The sequence below is a fragment of the Citrus clementina genome, unplaced genomic scaffold (genome assembly GCF_000493195.1).
Source record: "Citrus clementina cultivar Clemenules unplaced genomic scaffold, Citrus_clementina_v1.0 scaffold_7, whole genome shotgun sequence".
Taxonomy (NCBI): Eukaryota; Viridiplantae; Streptophyta; class Magnoliopsida; order Sapindales; family Rutaceae; genus Citrus; species Citrus x clementina.
The window spans coordinates 4,344,799-4,361,107 of record NW_006262075.1 but is presented as its reverse complement, the minus strand read 5'-3'; the positions used below and the strand labels follow the sequence as shown (position 1 = coordinate 4,361,107).

The 16,309-nt window shown below is 32.3% G+C and overlaps 2 protein-coding genes across 2 annotated transcripts; one reads left to right on the top strand and one right to left on the bottom strand.

The window, feature by feature from the left end:
• Positions 1 to 122: 122 nt before the first annotated feature.
• Positions 123 to 914, bottom strand: LOC112096764. Its single transcript, XM_024180430.1, has one exon. It carries the CDS (start codon positions 912 to 914, stop codon positions 123 to 125), a length of 792 nt encoding a protein of 263 aa, XP_024036198.1.
• An 11,392-nt stretch (positions 915 to 12,306) lies between these two features.
• Positions 12,307 to 16,060, top strand: LOC18037144 (growth-regulating factor 1). The gene is made up of 4 exons (XM_006426072.2): positions 12,307 to 13,079; positions 13,639 to 13,857; positions 14,234 to 14,573; positions 14,957 to 16,060. The coding sequence occupies exons 1-4, from the start codon at positions 12,647 to 12,649 to the stop codon at positions 15,765 to 15,767; spliced, it is 1,803 nt and encodes a 600-aa protein (XP_006426135.1). The 5' UTR covers positions 12,307 to 12,646; the 3' UTR covers positions 15,768 to 16,060.
• Positions 16,061 to 16,309: the final 249 nt, after the last annotated feature.

Genomic DNA, 16,309 nt, shown 5'->3' with positions numbered 1-16,309 from the left:
GAAGCTCTTTTTTTTTTGAAAGGGAAATAAATTTTCATTAAGTGAAAGAAGCAAATAAAGACAAAAGTTTTGAAGGTTATGAACCCACCCAAACAACATTTTCACATTTTTCTAGTGCTAACTTAGCTAGAGAGTGAGCAAATTGCATTACAAGATCTAGGTCTATGTTGAACTTTAATCTGATTAAAATTCTTCATTAAGCTTTGAATTGCTGCCACTACCCACCAGACCTCTGTCATGCTGCTCTGCCTGTTGTTCACAAAACCTGCTACCTCTTGAGAATCTGTCTCAACAATTAAAGAGGGTAGATTTGCATTTCCAGCAACCTGCAAACCGAACTCCATGGCTGCTGGCTCAACATAGGCCACATCTCCACAAAATTTTGAAAAATTAATTGCTACAGCAACTACATTTCCTTCAGCATTTCTAATAACTGCTCCCAAACGTGATATTTGCTTGTCTCGGTTGGTGGCTGCATCCACATTAAGCTTATAACAACCAGCTGGAGGAGGGGTCCAACTTTGCTGTAACATCCTTGTCTGTTGATCCATGTGAATTGATGCTGGCATATGAGTTCGTTTATAGGCCTTTAAGATAGCTTCAGCTTTGGCCAACACTATCTGGGGATCTTCCTTCTTCAGTTTAAAAATAAACTGGTTCCTTGCACTCCAAATCCCCCAGCAGATAGCCACTAGCATTTCAGTGTCCGCCTTTCTCCTTGAGCTCAATCTTCCATTCAGCAGACTCAATAAATCTTTCCCAGCCTCTTCTTTTAGCTCTTCTGCAAATTGAGTGAGCCTCCAGACTTTCCTAGCTGTTTTGCAAGTGACCAGAGCATGAAATCCTATTGTTTGGAGAGACAGGGCATACGATATCCTATTGTTTACCCTAGGAGGAGACCCTATAATAAGCATTTTGTTGACCGAAAAGTAAAGGTGACGTGGAAAAGGCGGAGCCCTAAGGGGAGCCAAAGGAGCGGAGGGGCCACAACGCTCTAAAACATAGGATCAAAAATTCTAGGAATATGTATGTGGTTCTTGCGGCTGCATAAATTTTAGAATTCATCATATATTATGTTCCTCGTACAATAAATAAAATATAATATACACATATTTATTTTTAAAAACTATTATATAAATAAATTATTATATTAAATATGATTATACACACATATATATTAATTAATTGTATTATATTTGGTTTATTCTAAAATTCCTATACTGATAGAGTCCCATAACTGGACTCTTATTTAAGCCCATTGGGGATGGCGTCACTTCTTTGTCCAGAGACCAGGCCTCTTCTTTTCTAAGCTCCTTCCTCGCTAGCTAGTGATCATGCTAGCGAGTAGTGTGTTTCATGCAAAAAAGAAATTAAGAATTAAAAAAAAAATTGGACAAATAAAGACAGCATTCATTTGTTGAATTATTGGCGGTATTTGATTTTATGCTGTTTCATTTATGTCTCTCACGTGATATGTTTATGATGCTTCATATTGACATCGTGCTCAAAAGGTATGCATATTCATTACGTACTCACCATCATCAATGAAGTTTGAAGTAAAGCTTATCGTAAAATAATGAGAATTGATATTTGAACTGAAGTTTGACGAAAGAGACTGACAAAAATACATCCAAAATAATGTCCCTTTAAATAAGTTCAGTTTTTTTTTTTTTTGGGAAACAAACCCAAAATAAGAGATGTTGAAGAATTTATTTCGCTTCCGATATCCCACTTGCATCACAGTCATAAGTTTGGGCCAAAAATTCATCTTTTGCTTCTCGAATAACATGCTATATATAACCATATATATATATATATATATGCTTAATTTGATAGTGACATTTTGGCATGGGCAATACTACGTGCATGTCTGATGTCTTGAAACTTTAATAATAATGATTAAAAGGGTTACTGTAGTTGGAAGCTCAAAGAGTACTCCCCACAAAGGAGGCAGGGGCTGGGTCATAAATCATGACGATTATAAAATAGATATGGCTGCATGCACAAATCGAAAAGCATGTGTTTGATTTTAAGACTAAAACAACAGTGGACCTAAGCTAGATCTCCCCCACCACATACGAGACAGGTACAAATGTGTTGTGAATGTTGGCCAACAACATGGCAATCACTATTTTCTTTCAAATGTTGTTAGTAACTGCTTTGTTCTTGAATCTTGAGGTTGTTATTTACTGTATTTTTCACTAGAACAAGAGAAACATGCAAAGCATTTTAATGTTGTGTCGTGCAAGTGAATGAAGACTGTTCGATTACAGAGTTAGCGCTTCAAAGCAAAGCATCAGAAAATGGATAAATTCCTTTGCAACGTACCTCATTGATCAGAGTGCTACGGCATAAAATGCTGTCGTTGAATGGCAAGTTATTGTGTCCGGTGCAGCCTTTTAAATATTTTAGTTTAATACTACTGCTACTGCTGAGGGGCCTTTTTTTTTTTTTATTACATGAGACTATTGCTCAAATTCAAACCCCCATCCTGGGAGAAATACTGTATTCACTCGAGCTCAAGGACTCCAAGGAAGAATATTTAAATTAAACCCTTACAATGCGACTGCGGAGGCTCGAACCCCTTCCCTCACAAATGTGAGGGAAGGACTCTAGCCACTTGGGCTAAGCCCAAGTGGTTAATTTTTTTGATCAACTTATTTCCACTTAATTACGTCGTATCAATTCAAGCATATTGCAAGATGCAAGATATTATTCTTTTTTAATATTCAATTTAAGGAAAAAAATCTATAAATTATTTAAAATAAGTCAATTCAAGATTAAAAGAACACACGCGCACACACTCAAAAGTATCTCAAATGACACAAACACGTTTGTCCAGTATTTAAAAATAAAAAATAAAAAATGGTGCAATGATTCATGAAGAAGAATAAAGGACAATAGCGTCTGATGAACCGGGTAAAATGTGCCTCGTGGATAAGAAACTGGATCTAATCCTTGCAACTTGTGTATTTGAAAATTTGCACGCTCCAAGGAACTCATAAATTAGAATAATTTGTTGCATTTAGGTAACAAAATAATTCTAAACCTTATGAGAGATACTTTTATGCGCATAAATAAATACTCAAATGAGTAACTTTACCCGTAATAATATAAGGAATCATAATATATATTTTAGAACATGATGTGACAACTTATTTATAACTTGAGAGATCACATTAAATTTTAATAATTAATCTAATGTGACCACGTATAAGCTACCACATTAGTTATGATTCAAATGTTAGAATTCTTGCACTACTTGTAAGTGATAATTACACACGACATAATTGTATTGTTCACTAAATCATTCGGGAAAGAAAAAAAAAATCTTGTGTGCTATAGGGGTATTGCTTAGTTTCCATTTATTCCTTGGCATTTGTATATTTAAAATTTCTATCAAGTGTGATAATGTTCATACGCATACAGCAAGCAATAAACGAATAAGATGCAGTAAACGTACATGTGTGTAAAACTTAAATAGTAGGGTTATTGTGTGTGAAACTCAAAAGGTGGGTTATTTGTCCTTTTCTCTATTTGTTTGCATTCGTGTTGGAGACCTCGGCAAACTGAAAAGTAATCTCCTTGTTTCTTTGTTTTGAAAATTCTGTTTAATTTCATGACACAGTATTCATTCATCTAAGATCTCCGTTTGATAAGCATCCCATTACTATAAAAAGTTTGTATGTTAGTATTAACTGACGGTGCTTGTTAAGTTACATAATCATGTAACATAAAAATATAAATAACAAAAACTAAATGTTCGTTAGTGGTAGTAAATATTAGGTTGATGTAAGTTACATGACTATGTAACTTAACAAATACCTTAACTGAATTTATTCTCGTAAATTATTGCATCTTCACCTTTATTAGAGGTTGTTTTTTTGTAAGAAAAATTTTCATTAAAAAATAGATCTAAGAAATATTTTTATGGGGTTGAATAATCTTACCCAAACTTAAATAGGGTTTGTAATAAATATTCAATCAAAGATTTTTTAGTCATTTTTTTCATTCAAGCATTTGATCATAACTATCATATTCAAAAGTATAACCTCTATAAATTAATAATGTCGGGACCATAGAAATTTATTAATTTAGAGAGATATTAATTAATTGATAAATTACTAATTTATTAATTTATAGAGTTTGTTCACAGTACAAAGAACTAACATTTAATTGACTGAAAATTCATTGTATTTTACAAATATAATCAATAGAATTTAAATAAATGATGTATACTTGATTAAATAAATTCATAAATTTTACTAAATGTATTCAATGAACTAAACTAAATGTTAGTTATTAAATTGTATTAATTGAATTTAAACTAATTCATCTAATGTGCCTATCTACTTGATTAACTAAATTCATGCATTTACATAAAATTATCTAAATGTATTCAATGAACTAAACTAAATGTTAGTTATTAAATTGTATTAATTGAATTTGAACTAATTCATCTAATGTGCCTATCTAATTGACTAACTAAATTCATGTATTTACATAAATTTATCTAAGTGTATTTAATGAACTAAACTAAAAGTTAGTTATTAAATTATATTAATTGAATTTGAACTAATTTATCTAATGCACCTATCTACTTGATTAACTAAATTCATGTATTTACATAAATTTATCTAAGTGTATTCAATGAACTAAAATAAATGTAATTTCATTAAATCGTATCAATTGAATTTGACTACTTATCTACTTAATTAAAGAGCATTCATGTATTTACATAATTTAGCTAAGCCATATATCCAATGAACTAAATTAGAAATTAAATGGATTTAATGAATTAAGTTAAAATTATTGTCTATATAAACAAACACAAAGTATTTTTAATTTATGATATAAATGGGATCATAGAGTTATATAGGAGTTTTTGAAAAATTATTATCTTATTAATTTATCGAAATTATTAATTTAGCTTCAGGACCCAAGTTGGGACCGTAAAAAAATATTATATTATAGAGATTATTAATTTATTAAATTTTAATTTATAGAGGTTATACTGTAACCGTATATAATAATTAAAGCAATACTTTAGAATAGTTTTAAAAAAAATGGCTATTAGAAGTTTTATCATGATTATATTAAAAAAAATTACATAATTTTTCTCAGGAAAGAGATTCGAAGAAAGATTTAACAAATTCCAATAATTTATTTATTTTAAATGAATTTGAGGCCATTCAAAAATTGATTTAGTAATTTAAACAGATGAGCAGAGATACTAAAAATTCAGTAAAATATTAAATAAAATTGGGAATGGATGTCGGGATTGCCAGTGGAGCATTATGTCATCAATCACTTTCTCAAGGTCACAATCTCCTTATGTTTTTTGACCGAAGCCAGAAAAATAATTTTAAAAAATAAAATTAAAAAGCTTTAAGACAAATGCATCACTTTTGTGTCGCTTGTTTGATTGTGAAATTCAAAATCACAAAAAAAAAAAAAATCTTTTAGAATATACGATCACGTGGCCTAGAGTTGGACCCCCGCGGGCCCAAAGGACGCTGGTAAAAGTGATTCTGATTACAGTACAAAAATAATTGACTCACCCAAATGACTTAATTACCCCATCCTTGGTTTTTATAATTATATGGGTTAATTTTGTACTGCCCCCAACTGTTTCAATATTTTTCGTCACGCACTCATATGTTTCAAAAATATTCACTCCACACTCAATTTCGTTAATTTGACCGTTTATTCTAACGGTCAAAGGGTAAATTTAGAAATTCATATCCTAAATATTATTTGATGATGATAAATTAAATTTATTTGATAATTTAATTGATAAAATTATTATTAATTACCTTTAAATAAAATTTTTTAATGTAAATATTAATTATTAAATTAATATTTTATCTTATTTTATTTTTCTCTAATTCTCAAGATAAGGGGTATTTCGGATATTTACTTAAATTACAAATAGTTCCGTTAAACATAACGGTCAAATTAACGAAATTAGGTGTAGAGTGAGTATTTTCGAAACATATGAGTGCGTGACGATAAATGTTGAAACAGTTGGGGGCAGGACAAAATTAACCCTAATTATATTATTATTGCCCGAGGCCGAGATCCTCTTGTCGCGTCGCATCCCATGAGATCCTCTTGTCCCGTCGATTGTCTTTTAAAACTCCATTAAATTATTTCGAGTTAGATCTACTAATTTTAATATATTATCAGATTCTTTTATTATTTAAACTGCAATTTGGTCATGTTAAAATTGTTGACCACAGTCTGTCCAAAATAAAAGGAAAAAAAATAAATAAATTTGAATATTTTAGAAATTAAATGGATCAATCGTGGGTCATGCATGACGCATCCACCTCAATTTATATTTCGGGGACGGAATGTGTTTTGTGCTACGCTGACCCTACCCCGTATCCAACCCACAAGCTACACGCACGCTTGCATGAAAAACGTTTTCAGATGAATCAGTGTAATCTATAATTCCCCATTACATCGTTAAATTTCTTTTTTTAAAAAATAAAATAAAAATCCAATAACATGTTATTTTCTTCTTCTTATCTACAAAGTGAAAGTAAATCAAGTTGTTTCTTATATTGTTACTTGCTCATCATTTTTTTATATAAAAAAAAACATTCATTCTATTTTCTACTCATGTGAGCTTGGTGCGAAATTAAGTCTGCCTCTTGTAGGATCATTTTAATATATTTTATCAATTAAGTTAAACAATATCCATAAGTTGCTTATATCGTTATTGCCATGTAAACTAAACAATAAATGAAATTATTATTTATTAAAGTAACTATTTTATAGTTAGATAGTAAATCATTTTCTTTCTCATTTATCCATGTGATAAAAAAATTCGTATTAACATGACATGATCTTAATTTATAAGGTTTCAATAAATATATAAATAACATTAAAAAAATTACAATTCATTTTTTTTTTCAAAATATGTAAAAATACTTTAGTTGATTTTGATAAAACTCAACCTCAATATCATTTTGAGCTTTTGTAATAAATATCAAATCCATTTTCACAATTTTATTTGGGTTATTTTTCAGCACCCCATAAGAATGGAGAAATTGCACTGCACACCTACTTCTTTAATCTTCACCACTCTACTATTTTTGGGTTTGCATGATATTGCTTACTGTTTTTAAGTTTGGGTGATTTTATTTAGAATAAATTATTTTGATTATGCACAAAAAATGAAACTCCTATTATCGTTATTGTTGTGCTCTCAGAAAAAATGTTCGGTTCTGTTGCTATGGTGGAAATTGGTAAATGAGGGGAATGGAATTTGATGCTCGCAATGTGTTTTTTTTTTTTTTTTTTACTTTTATTTTATTTTGAAGAAGAAAATAAACTTCTAGGTTTTATTTTAGAGTTTGATATTTGTTGTTATTGTTCTGTTATACATACTTACTTATTTAATTATTTTAATAAGTTAGTACAAAAATAAAAATTAATCCTATTTGTTTTAATGATATATTTCATTTATTATAAAAAATTTCATTTTTTAAATTTGTTTGAATTAAATGGGTAATTTAGTACTTACAGCCAATTTAATTCAAATGATAATCGAAACAGTTAAAGTTAGTAGTTATTGAAAAAAGTGGGTGGATGCGAAAATTTATCGATTCTTATGGCGGTGGCGGAAAGTAGCCCAAGTTATCTTTAGGGGCTAGGTTTGTTTTTAACTTTTTGGCATATTGACTTTAGTAGATCCAGTAATTATTTCTCACAGATTTCTACTGAAAAAAAAATTAAGTTTTAAAAATGATATCAAATATTTTTTTTTTAATTTGAAAATTGGTAATATTCGTCAAACATCCATAAAGTTTTCGTAATAAACTAACACCTTAAAAGTCTCCACTCCACAACTGGATTTAAGAACCACAAAACCATTATAACAAACTGAGATATAACGATCAAGGAGAGTGGTGAAGATTAAAGAGCCAAATGAACTTTCATGTGAAGGCATTCTTGATTATTCTCAATATGCACATCTATCTCATAGTCAAATCATTTGTGAAAATAAATGTAGTGGTAACAAAACTTACAATAGAAAAGCAACCAAAGAAATTTCTCATGCGCAATGCTTGTCATTAAAACAATCGGCAGGAAACCGGCACTATGCAAACGACAACATATCAAATTTTCAAAAATACATTAATGCACAATTAATGGAAGTGGTATTATAGGTCGACATTACATGCACGGAGTCTATCAACATAAGCTTTGAGCACCTTTTACTGCGATTCGACTTTCAATTTTCAGACAACTCCTCTGCAAAGACTGTCTTAATAGCTTAATAAAGGCACATGCATTTTTTGCCTTGAGGCAATAAAATCTGCTCTCGTTTTTTCCACAACCTATGTTACTTAGACTAGGTACCCCAAGGCCCGATTTGCATTTACTCTCATTCGTCAATGTATTAGTTAATGGTAATCTGCCAATGGCCATTACTTGATATCCAACGAAAATTAATTGAACCACTATACTTTGGCTTTCTTTTGTACATGGAAAAAGTTGAGTCAAGGGTACGCTTATAGTTGGCTTTTATTCTGCTTACAATAAATAATAATATTGAACACCAACAATCTAACAAATTAATTAATATTTTACAGACGGTGGTTCTACTATATCTCAGCCTAGATGTAGATTAAAACTTACAATATTTTACTATTAAACATACCCAAGAGAAAACTTGGACTCATAAGTCAAGGGACATGTGACATTCGAGCTTGGGTGAATACAATGGATACCTACCAAAAATAAATCTAGGTGAGAGACGCGTTTTAACTTGTCTATGTTGTCAAATTATGTCATTTATTTGAATATATTTAAATTCAATTATCTTAACCTAAATTTGGAACTACCATTTAGTGGTAAATATTTAAAATTAAAAGTTGCATTCAATGATGTTAATTTATCTATAATTTAATTGTGTGAAATCACCGGCTCTAAATTTGTTTCGAAAATTTAAGCTATTTTTCTAACCAATAATAATGTTAACAATTCCAAAAGCTTAACCAAAGGACTAATATATAAATAAAGCCATACTCATATGAATGGTAAAATGGTAAAAAAATTATTTTATATATTGCGAAAGATTATTTGTTGCTAGATGAATATATCACCTTATGTATAATAAATCTTTCAAAATATTTAACATTGCTCAATATAAAATTATTCTTGATTGGTCTATAGATCACATGACATGTAGTTGTACATAATATTCTCTTGTTCTTGGTGTCTTTATTTTAGGAAATAAAAAGTTGTTGGGTGTTTTATTAATCATATGCACCTTTTTTTTCTACAGTTGAATCTTATATTAATTTCTTTAAAACTGCTCTCTAATCACAGTGGCCTTGCTCAATCATTGTTTGTCAATCTCAAACACCCTTCCGTGCCTAATTCAATCTCAGTTTAAGAAGGTTTCAATAAGGGCCAAAAGAAGGAGGGAAAAAAAAAATAAAAAATCTCAGTCAGTTCAAGAAGCTTACAAATTTCGCCCACCCAATCTGCAAGTAATTGTTTTGTACCTTTCTGATGCATGCACACCACTTGTCTGTTGAAATAACTCATGAGTTAAAACCTTCACATGGCCTCAAGGCCATGCATGCAACAATCTGTTACAAAAACCATGAGTTGTATATATATGTATATGACCACAATCATCTTCAAATTCATGCAAATTGTAAATGCAAAAATATTATTGGCTATTTGAATACAATCTACCAAAACTAACTAAAAGTAAGACCTCCGCCTCATGTTTAGAAAAATACATGTTCTCACTGATATACGAGAGGTATATTCAGTTCAGCCACCGCAGTTACGAATCGATAATTTGTCGCGTGACATCGGCGAGGGAGCTGAAGACTAGTGTCCTCAACTCTCAAGTCTCATCGCGTACCTAAACCCACCACAGTTTAAGAAGGTTTCTCTATTCAATAATATAATAATAAGATTTATTATCTAATAATAAAACGAAAAATTGGTAACAAGTCCCAATTTTGGAACCACGTTGGAACAAACCAAAGGATCCCAAACATTATTATTAATGAGAAGAAGTATCTGGACGTGGATTTGGGGAAGGGTCACGTGGCATTCACATCTCTGCTAATGTAACCCACATGCCACTAGCCATGCCATAGACAGCGACAGATATGTCCTACATATGAAACCGCTGTAAGGACCCCCTTGTAAACTGCAGAACCCAAAGTAACTTGAGGGATGCCGTTACGCTAAAGGACAAATGCTCTATTAAAGAGTCAAAGAAAATTCTACAACAGTGAATTGCTGTTCAATTACTTCTACACCCTTCTTCAATTTTAAATGAACCTACAACCCAATATTTGCTATTTCACCCTTGAGATTGTTTCTATTCCTATTTCAATCCGTTTTTACTTTTTCTTTTGGGGGGACAAAGAAAACATTAATTTTCAGTCCAAAACATCGAAATTAATGTTCTCTCCGAATGAAAAATTACCCACTTTAAATTAAAAGGGTAACCAGAAATACAAATGTAATAGGAGAAATTTTAGAATATATTTAGGGTATTATGTCAATCATACAATAAACAAATAATATCATGATATGTATATATTTATTTTGAACCACCATCATGTAAGTGGTGGTTGTACTAAATTCAACTACACATGTCATGCACGCATTAACTGGTTGTAGTATATCTGAGGTATTTTAGAATTTCTCATGTAATAGAGGTTCATAGTTTGAAAGGTTATTTAATACAATGAATTTGAGGAACTTTGAGTATTTGTTGTCTAAAAACTTATGGAACGTGTTGAATAAATCTTGGTACCATAAGTCAATTCAATAACACTTAAAGTGATTGTTGTGTTTTTAATTAGAACATTGTAAATTTATCTTTATAGATGTTGTGCCTTCTTTTCTCAACTAATGTGAACATGGCTGTAATCATTTTCATTTTTAAGATTCATTTTATCTTTGATTTATTTTTGTAATAAATAAGTACAAATAAAATTTAGCATTTCATTCAAAATTTTCCTATGATATTATGCTTTTATGATTATTACTGGGAATAACTTAATAGATACCCTTTTTTTCCAAAAAATATTCACTCCTAACGATTTTTAAAAAATAGATCGTTAAGGATAATATCATCTATTAAATTTTCAACACGACTGTTAAAGATAATATCATCTATTAAATTTTCAATACGACCGTTAAGGATATTATTGTCAAATATATATTGATATGATGTTATATTGAGTTTTATATTTCCTCTATTCGTAGTTCTATAAAAATATACATTTTATGCTATTTTTTGTTTTAATTTTTGCTTAATTTATGAAATCGGAGTGAACTAAAAATAACATATTATATATTTTTAGGAAGAAGGATGTTATACAAAAAAGTTGAAAAGAGAAAATGGGAGAAGAATAAATAAAGCATCATCAAAAGGTGTACATATTTGAAAATAAAATTTTAATTTGTTTCAGATTAATGAAGTGTTTATGAAAACTTCACATGACCTTTTTTTCTTCTGATAACAAAAAAAATGATAGATAATCAATAAAAGCTAAATCACATGATTATTACTAGAATCCCCTAACACTAGGGAGCAATTACAAAACAACCCGAAAATTATACTAACACAAAAAAGATTTTGAAATTAGTATTTTTTATCATAAAACTAAAAACATCATCAACTACTCATATTATATCCTTAAAGACAATAAAATTTCAAAATAAAATTTTATATTTTTCCCCCAGTATTAGAAATGAATACCTCTATAATTCTCAATAAAATTTATACGCATTAGAAGTGAATGCCAAATAAATTATATCATTTATGGTTAAGATGGTAATTACCATTAAGTATTATTGCAAACCAAATCATGCTAAAACTGACAATATAGATTTTCCAACTTTGAAATTTCAATGAATAAACTTAAAAACTCTCTAATAATGTTATAGTAACCATTTTACTTTGTCAATTGAAACGTGGAGCGATGTGCCCACATCAAGATTACGAATATAATTATATGTCCATTTATGTTTAGCCTAAAATAGTTGTGCATCACTTGTCCGTTGCCTTAAATTTTGGTCATTTTCATTAACTGAGGGGGAAGTTTTTAGTAAACTAAAATCTTAAGCACTCCCTCAAAAAGTGCAAAAGATCAAAGAGGAAAGAAGAAAATCCTAGACCCAATTTGGGGAGATTTTTATAAGTTGAACTTATCCGGAAAATGACTAAAATTTTATTTTTAATTTTTAAAAAGAAAAAAAGGGATAAATATAAGCTAGCATGGCAAGGCTTTTGAGTTGAGTTGAGTTGAGTTGTGAAGTGTGCGCTTATGAGTGCTGCTATACTATCTACTACTACTAGCCTTGTCTTGTCCTCTTTCTCTTCACTTTCAAGTTTCAACTCTCCTCTTTCCTCTCTCTCTCTCCTCGCTTCTCTCTCCAGTTTTATATATATTTTTATTTTATTTTTTTATCATCTCAAAGCCGGGCTGAACACAGTAATTACACACCGACCATTCCAAGATGTGCACTTCTCTTTCTCGAAACTCTTTTGTTTATGGCTTTTAGCTGCTGCTGAAACTTGAGTGTCACTTTCATGAGCTGCTGATGCTTTAATATGGAGGTTGTTTAGATTGTGTTGTGAGTCTCCAATATGGATTTCGGGGTTCTGGGTTTGGAGGGTCTGTCGGGTCTTGAAAACGGAGCTCCATCTCAGCTCTCAATCTATCCTGAGACCATGCCGAAGGCTGTTGGATCTAGTTCTAGGTTTGTCAAGAAAGAAAGATCTGAACCTGATGAAGGTGACAAGCCTGTTTCTAAAATGCCCAAGACTGTTGATTTTTCAGCCACCAAAACATTGACATTGCACCAACCCACCCCTTTGTTGAGATCTAATTCTCTTGTGTCTCCTGATAATAATAATACTCGCAACCAACACCATGAGCAAATGCTCAGCTTTTCTTCATACAAATCGCAAGTTCCTTTCCTCACTACAAGTACTGCTTTAATGGAGAGAAGCTCACAACAAGCCACAGCCTTTCCTTTTTACCAGCACTTACCTTCTTCTGCTCACACTCGAAATACAGGTATGTGTTTTATTGGTCCAAATTTTATTTTATTTTATTTTATTTTATTTGCTTGGTTTATTTTTTGAAGTAAGTTTTTGTTTTTTGTCTTTATTTATTTTTTTTTTTGGGAGGTGGGGTGGTACAAATGTGTGTCTTTAGAGATGGATATTTTTTTGTCGCATTTCTGTGCTAAAAATGGGATTTTTAGTATAGGTAAGTGTCTTTGGTTTCAATTACTGTTGAGTGTGGAGGGTCTTTTCCTTGGCTTTTTTCTTTTAAATAAGATTTTTAGTTTCGAGTCTTGTCGAGAAAAGCCTTTTTTTTTTCTTTTTTTGGTTTCCTTTCCTCTGCACGCTCCTGGGTTTCTTTTACTTTGGCTTGGAGAAACAAAAGGGGTAAAGAGCAAGGAATGGTAGGAAAATCAGTAGGACTAGCGATTAAGGCTTGTTTGGTTTTCTTTCTCTTTGGAATGACTTTTTAGCGTAATGACTTTTTCACCTTGTTAAAATTAAATCTTTTGATTAGACATGCAGCTTCTATAAATGTTACTAAGTTATCTTATGTACCATTTTTACAGGTTACGGTTATGGAAGCTTGAATGCAAGCATGCATGGGTCTTTTTCTGGAGCTAGAGGACCATTTACCCCATCTCAGAGGATTGAGCTAGAACACCAGGCCTTGATCTACAAGTACATTCTATCAAATGCGCCGGTACCATCCAATTTGCTCATTCCTCTCAAAAAGTCCCTTCATCCATTTGGCTTGCCCTACCCTGCATCATATGCTTCCAATTCATGTAAGCTCCCTATCACACATGAGTTACTGATCTCCCGCTATATGCTCTAATGCTGTTGTTTTATTTCCATTTTTTTAATTTTTATTAATTAAAAAAGGAGTTTTGGAGGAGGCTGATGTGGTTTGGTTTTTGTTGTGCATGAATGCTGAAATGAATTTTTTTTTTTTTAGTGATCGGCTAATTTTTCTGCTAAGATTTTCCTTCCTTAAATTTAAAAGGAAATCTAGGCATTTTCTCTTGATCTTTGCTAGAAAGCTCCATGTAAAATATGAGATAGCAGAAATTGAAAGTGATTTTAGTCATAAAAGTTACTCTGGGTTTGATATAAAGCTCAACTTTTTTATTTTTGAACTTATTCTTCTGTACATAAATGTAGATGGATGGGGCACTTTTCATCTTGGTTATTCGGGCAACACTGATCCCGAGCCAGGGAGGTGTCGCCGGACAGATGGAAAGAAATGGCGGTGCTCAAGGGACGCTGTTACAGACCAAAAGTACTGTGAAAGGCATATAAACAGGGGCCGCCACCGTTCAAGAAAGCCTGTGGAAGGCCAGACTGGCCATTCTAATTCAAAGGTGGTTCCGACTACTTCGTCCGTGTCAACATCGGTAATAGCCAATGGCGGCGTGCCTAACAGCCTCGCAATTAGTCAGCACGAGTTAAAAAACTTGCAGCCGGTTGCAGCCAATCCTTCCGCAGACGCTCTTGTCAGCAGGTGGAAAATAACAGTTTTGAACTTGAACTCTCTTTATTTGTTTAGTTCTCATTATAGGGTTATGCACTTTGAAGATGATCCTGCATTTAAAACTGTTTGCATAGTATACTCTTTTTCTTTTTCTTGCTTTTAAAGGAGATCCAATCATTTCATTTCACTTTGGTGACTGTGACTTGTCCTGTAGTTTTGACCTAAGATTCTGTTTCTAGGAGAATTTGTGTTGTTTTGGTTTGTTGTAAACTAATTTTAGGTTTGGATAAGGCCATTATGAAAGTAACACACAAAGTCATTTGCTTGGTTTTGAGTTCATCTTTCCTATGCCTTGCATTTTATCATAAATATTTATACTACTTTCTGCTAAGCAAATAGGTTATCTGTGGCAGAGTGCAAGATTCTCGGAGCCTTTCCATGATGTCTTCCACCATCAACCTGAAGCCTAATGAATCTACTTTCAGTTTTCCAAAACAAGATTTTCCATGGGAAGAATCCTCTCAATCGGTGTTTGGACTTGTTTCCTCTGATTCCCTCCTTAATCCTTCTCAACGGAGTTCATACTTGAACTCCAAAAGCTATGATGAGTCATTTCTAGCTTTCAATGACCAAGAAACACAAGACCAGAATCCTCTCCGGCAATTCATTGATGACTGGCCCAAGGATGAGTCGAATCGTTCTGTCATTACTTGGCCGGAGGAGCTTAAATCAGACTGGACTCAGCTATCAATGTCAATCCCCATGGCCCCTCCGGAGTTCTCATCAGCCTCATCCTCTCCCACCCATGAGAGGCTTGCACTATCACCACTAAAATTATCTCGGGAGCTTGACCCTATGCATACTGGTTTGGGGATGAATGGTGACCTTGGTGAGCCAAACCAAAAGCAGACTAACTGGATACCGATATCTTGGGGTAGTTCTATGGGAGGTCCTTTAGGAGAGGCCTTAGCCAACACCAGTAAAAATGTGAATGCCTGCAAGAACTCGGCTCTAAACCTTTTAACAGAAGGGTGGGATGGCAGTCCACAATTGGGATCTTCTCCTACAGGTGTCTTGCAGAAGTCAACTTTCTGTTCACTTTCAAATAGCAGTTCAGGGAGCAGTCCTATAGCTGAGAACAAGAAGGCACCTGATGGAGCAAACCTATGCGACGATGTGGTTGGCTCAGCCCTTGCAAGTTCCTCCTCTATACCATCTCTGTAATCAGCAGTTGAACCTGGGCGGTGAAGACAAAAACAAAGCGGGGCAAGTCAAGTGCTGGAGTTTAAAGCAAGTTGATGAGTAGGAGGCTTTGCAGCAACTCCTTCTATCTAATTATTATTATTATTATTTTTTAATTTTATCTGGTTCCTTCTAGGCTTGTGGTTTTAAGAATTTATAGTATGAACTTAATGGCTAAACCAAATTGTAGGCATTGGGCACTTTTAACTCAGGAAGCTGTGGTTTACCTATAGTTTGTGAATTGAAGCGATTTATGATCGATTCTAATTTTCTTTTGTACTGCGTGCTGTCTGATTGTGCCCATCATCACAAGGATCTCCTATCTTACATGCATGTAAGATAAATCTCCTCACATAAACAGTATATGAGTCCCATGTATATACTGTTTATATAAGGAAATGTATTTTACATGTATTGTTTATACGAGGAAATGTATTTTACATGCATGATTGGGATTGCCTCATCACAAACAACTGATTCCGAAAGCTAGAAAGCATGGCAGTGGGGTCAAAACTGGTCAATGA

What these genes read in the sequence shown, in the direction of transcription:
- LOC112096764 (XM_024180430.1), bottom strand. Translation starts at nt 914, where the DNA reads ATGCTTATTATAGGGTCTCCTCCTAGGGTAAACAATAGGATATCGTAT.
- LOC18037144 (XM_006426072.2), top strand. Translation starts at nt 12,647, where the DNA reads ATGGATTTCGGGGTTCTGGGTTTGGAGGGTCTGTCGGGTCTTGAAAAC. An exon ending in TGCTCACACTCGAAATACAG is followed by an intron (nt 13,080 to 13,638) that starts GTATGTGTTTTA and finishes CCATTTTTACAG; the next exon opens with GTTACGGTTATGGAAGCTTG. An exon ending in GCAGACGCTCTTGTCAGCAG is followed by an intron (nt 14,574 to 14,956) that starts GTGGAAAATAAC and finishes TATCTGTGGCAG; the next exon opens with AGTGCAAGATTCTCGGAGCC.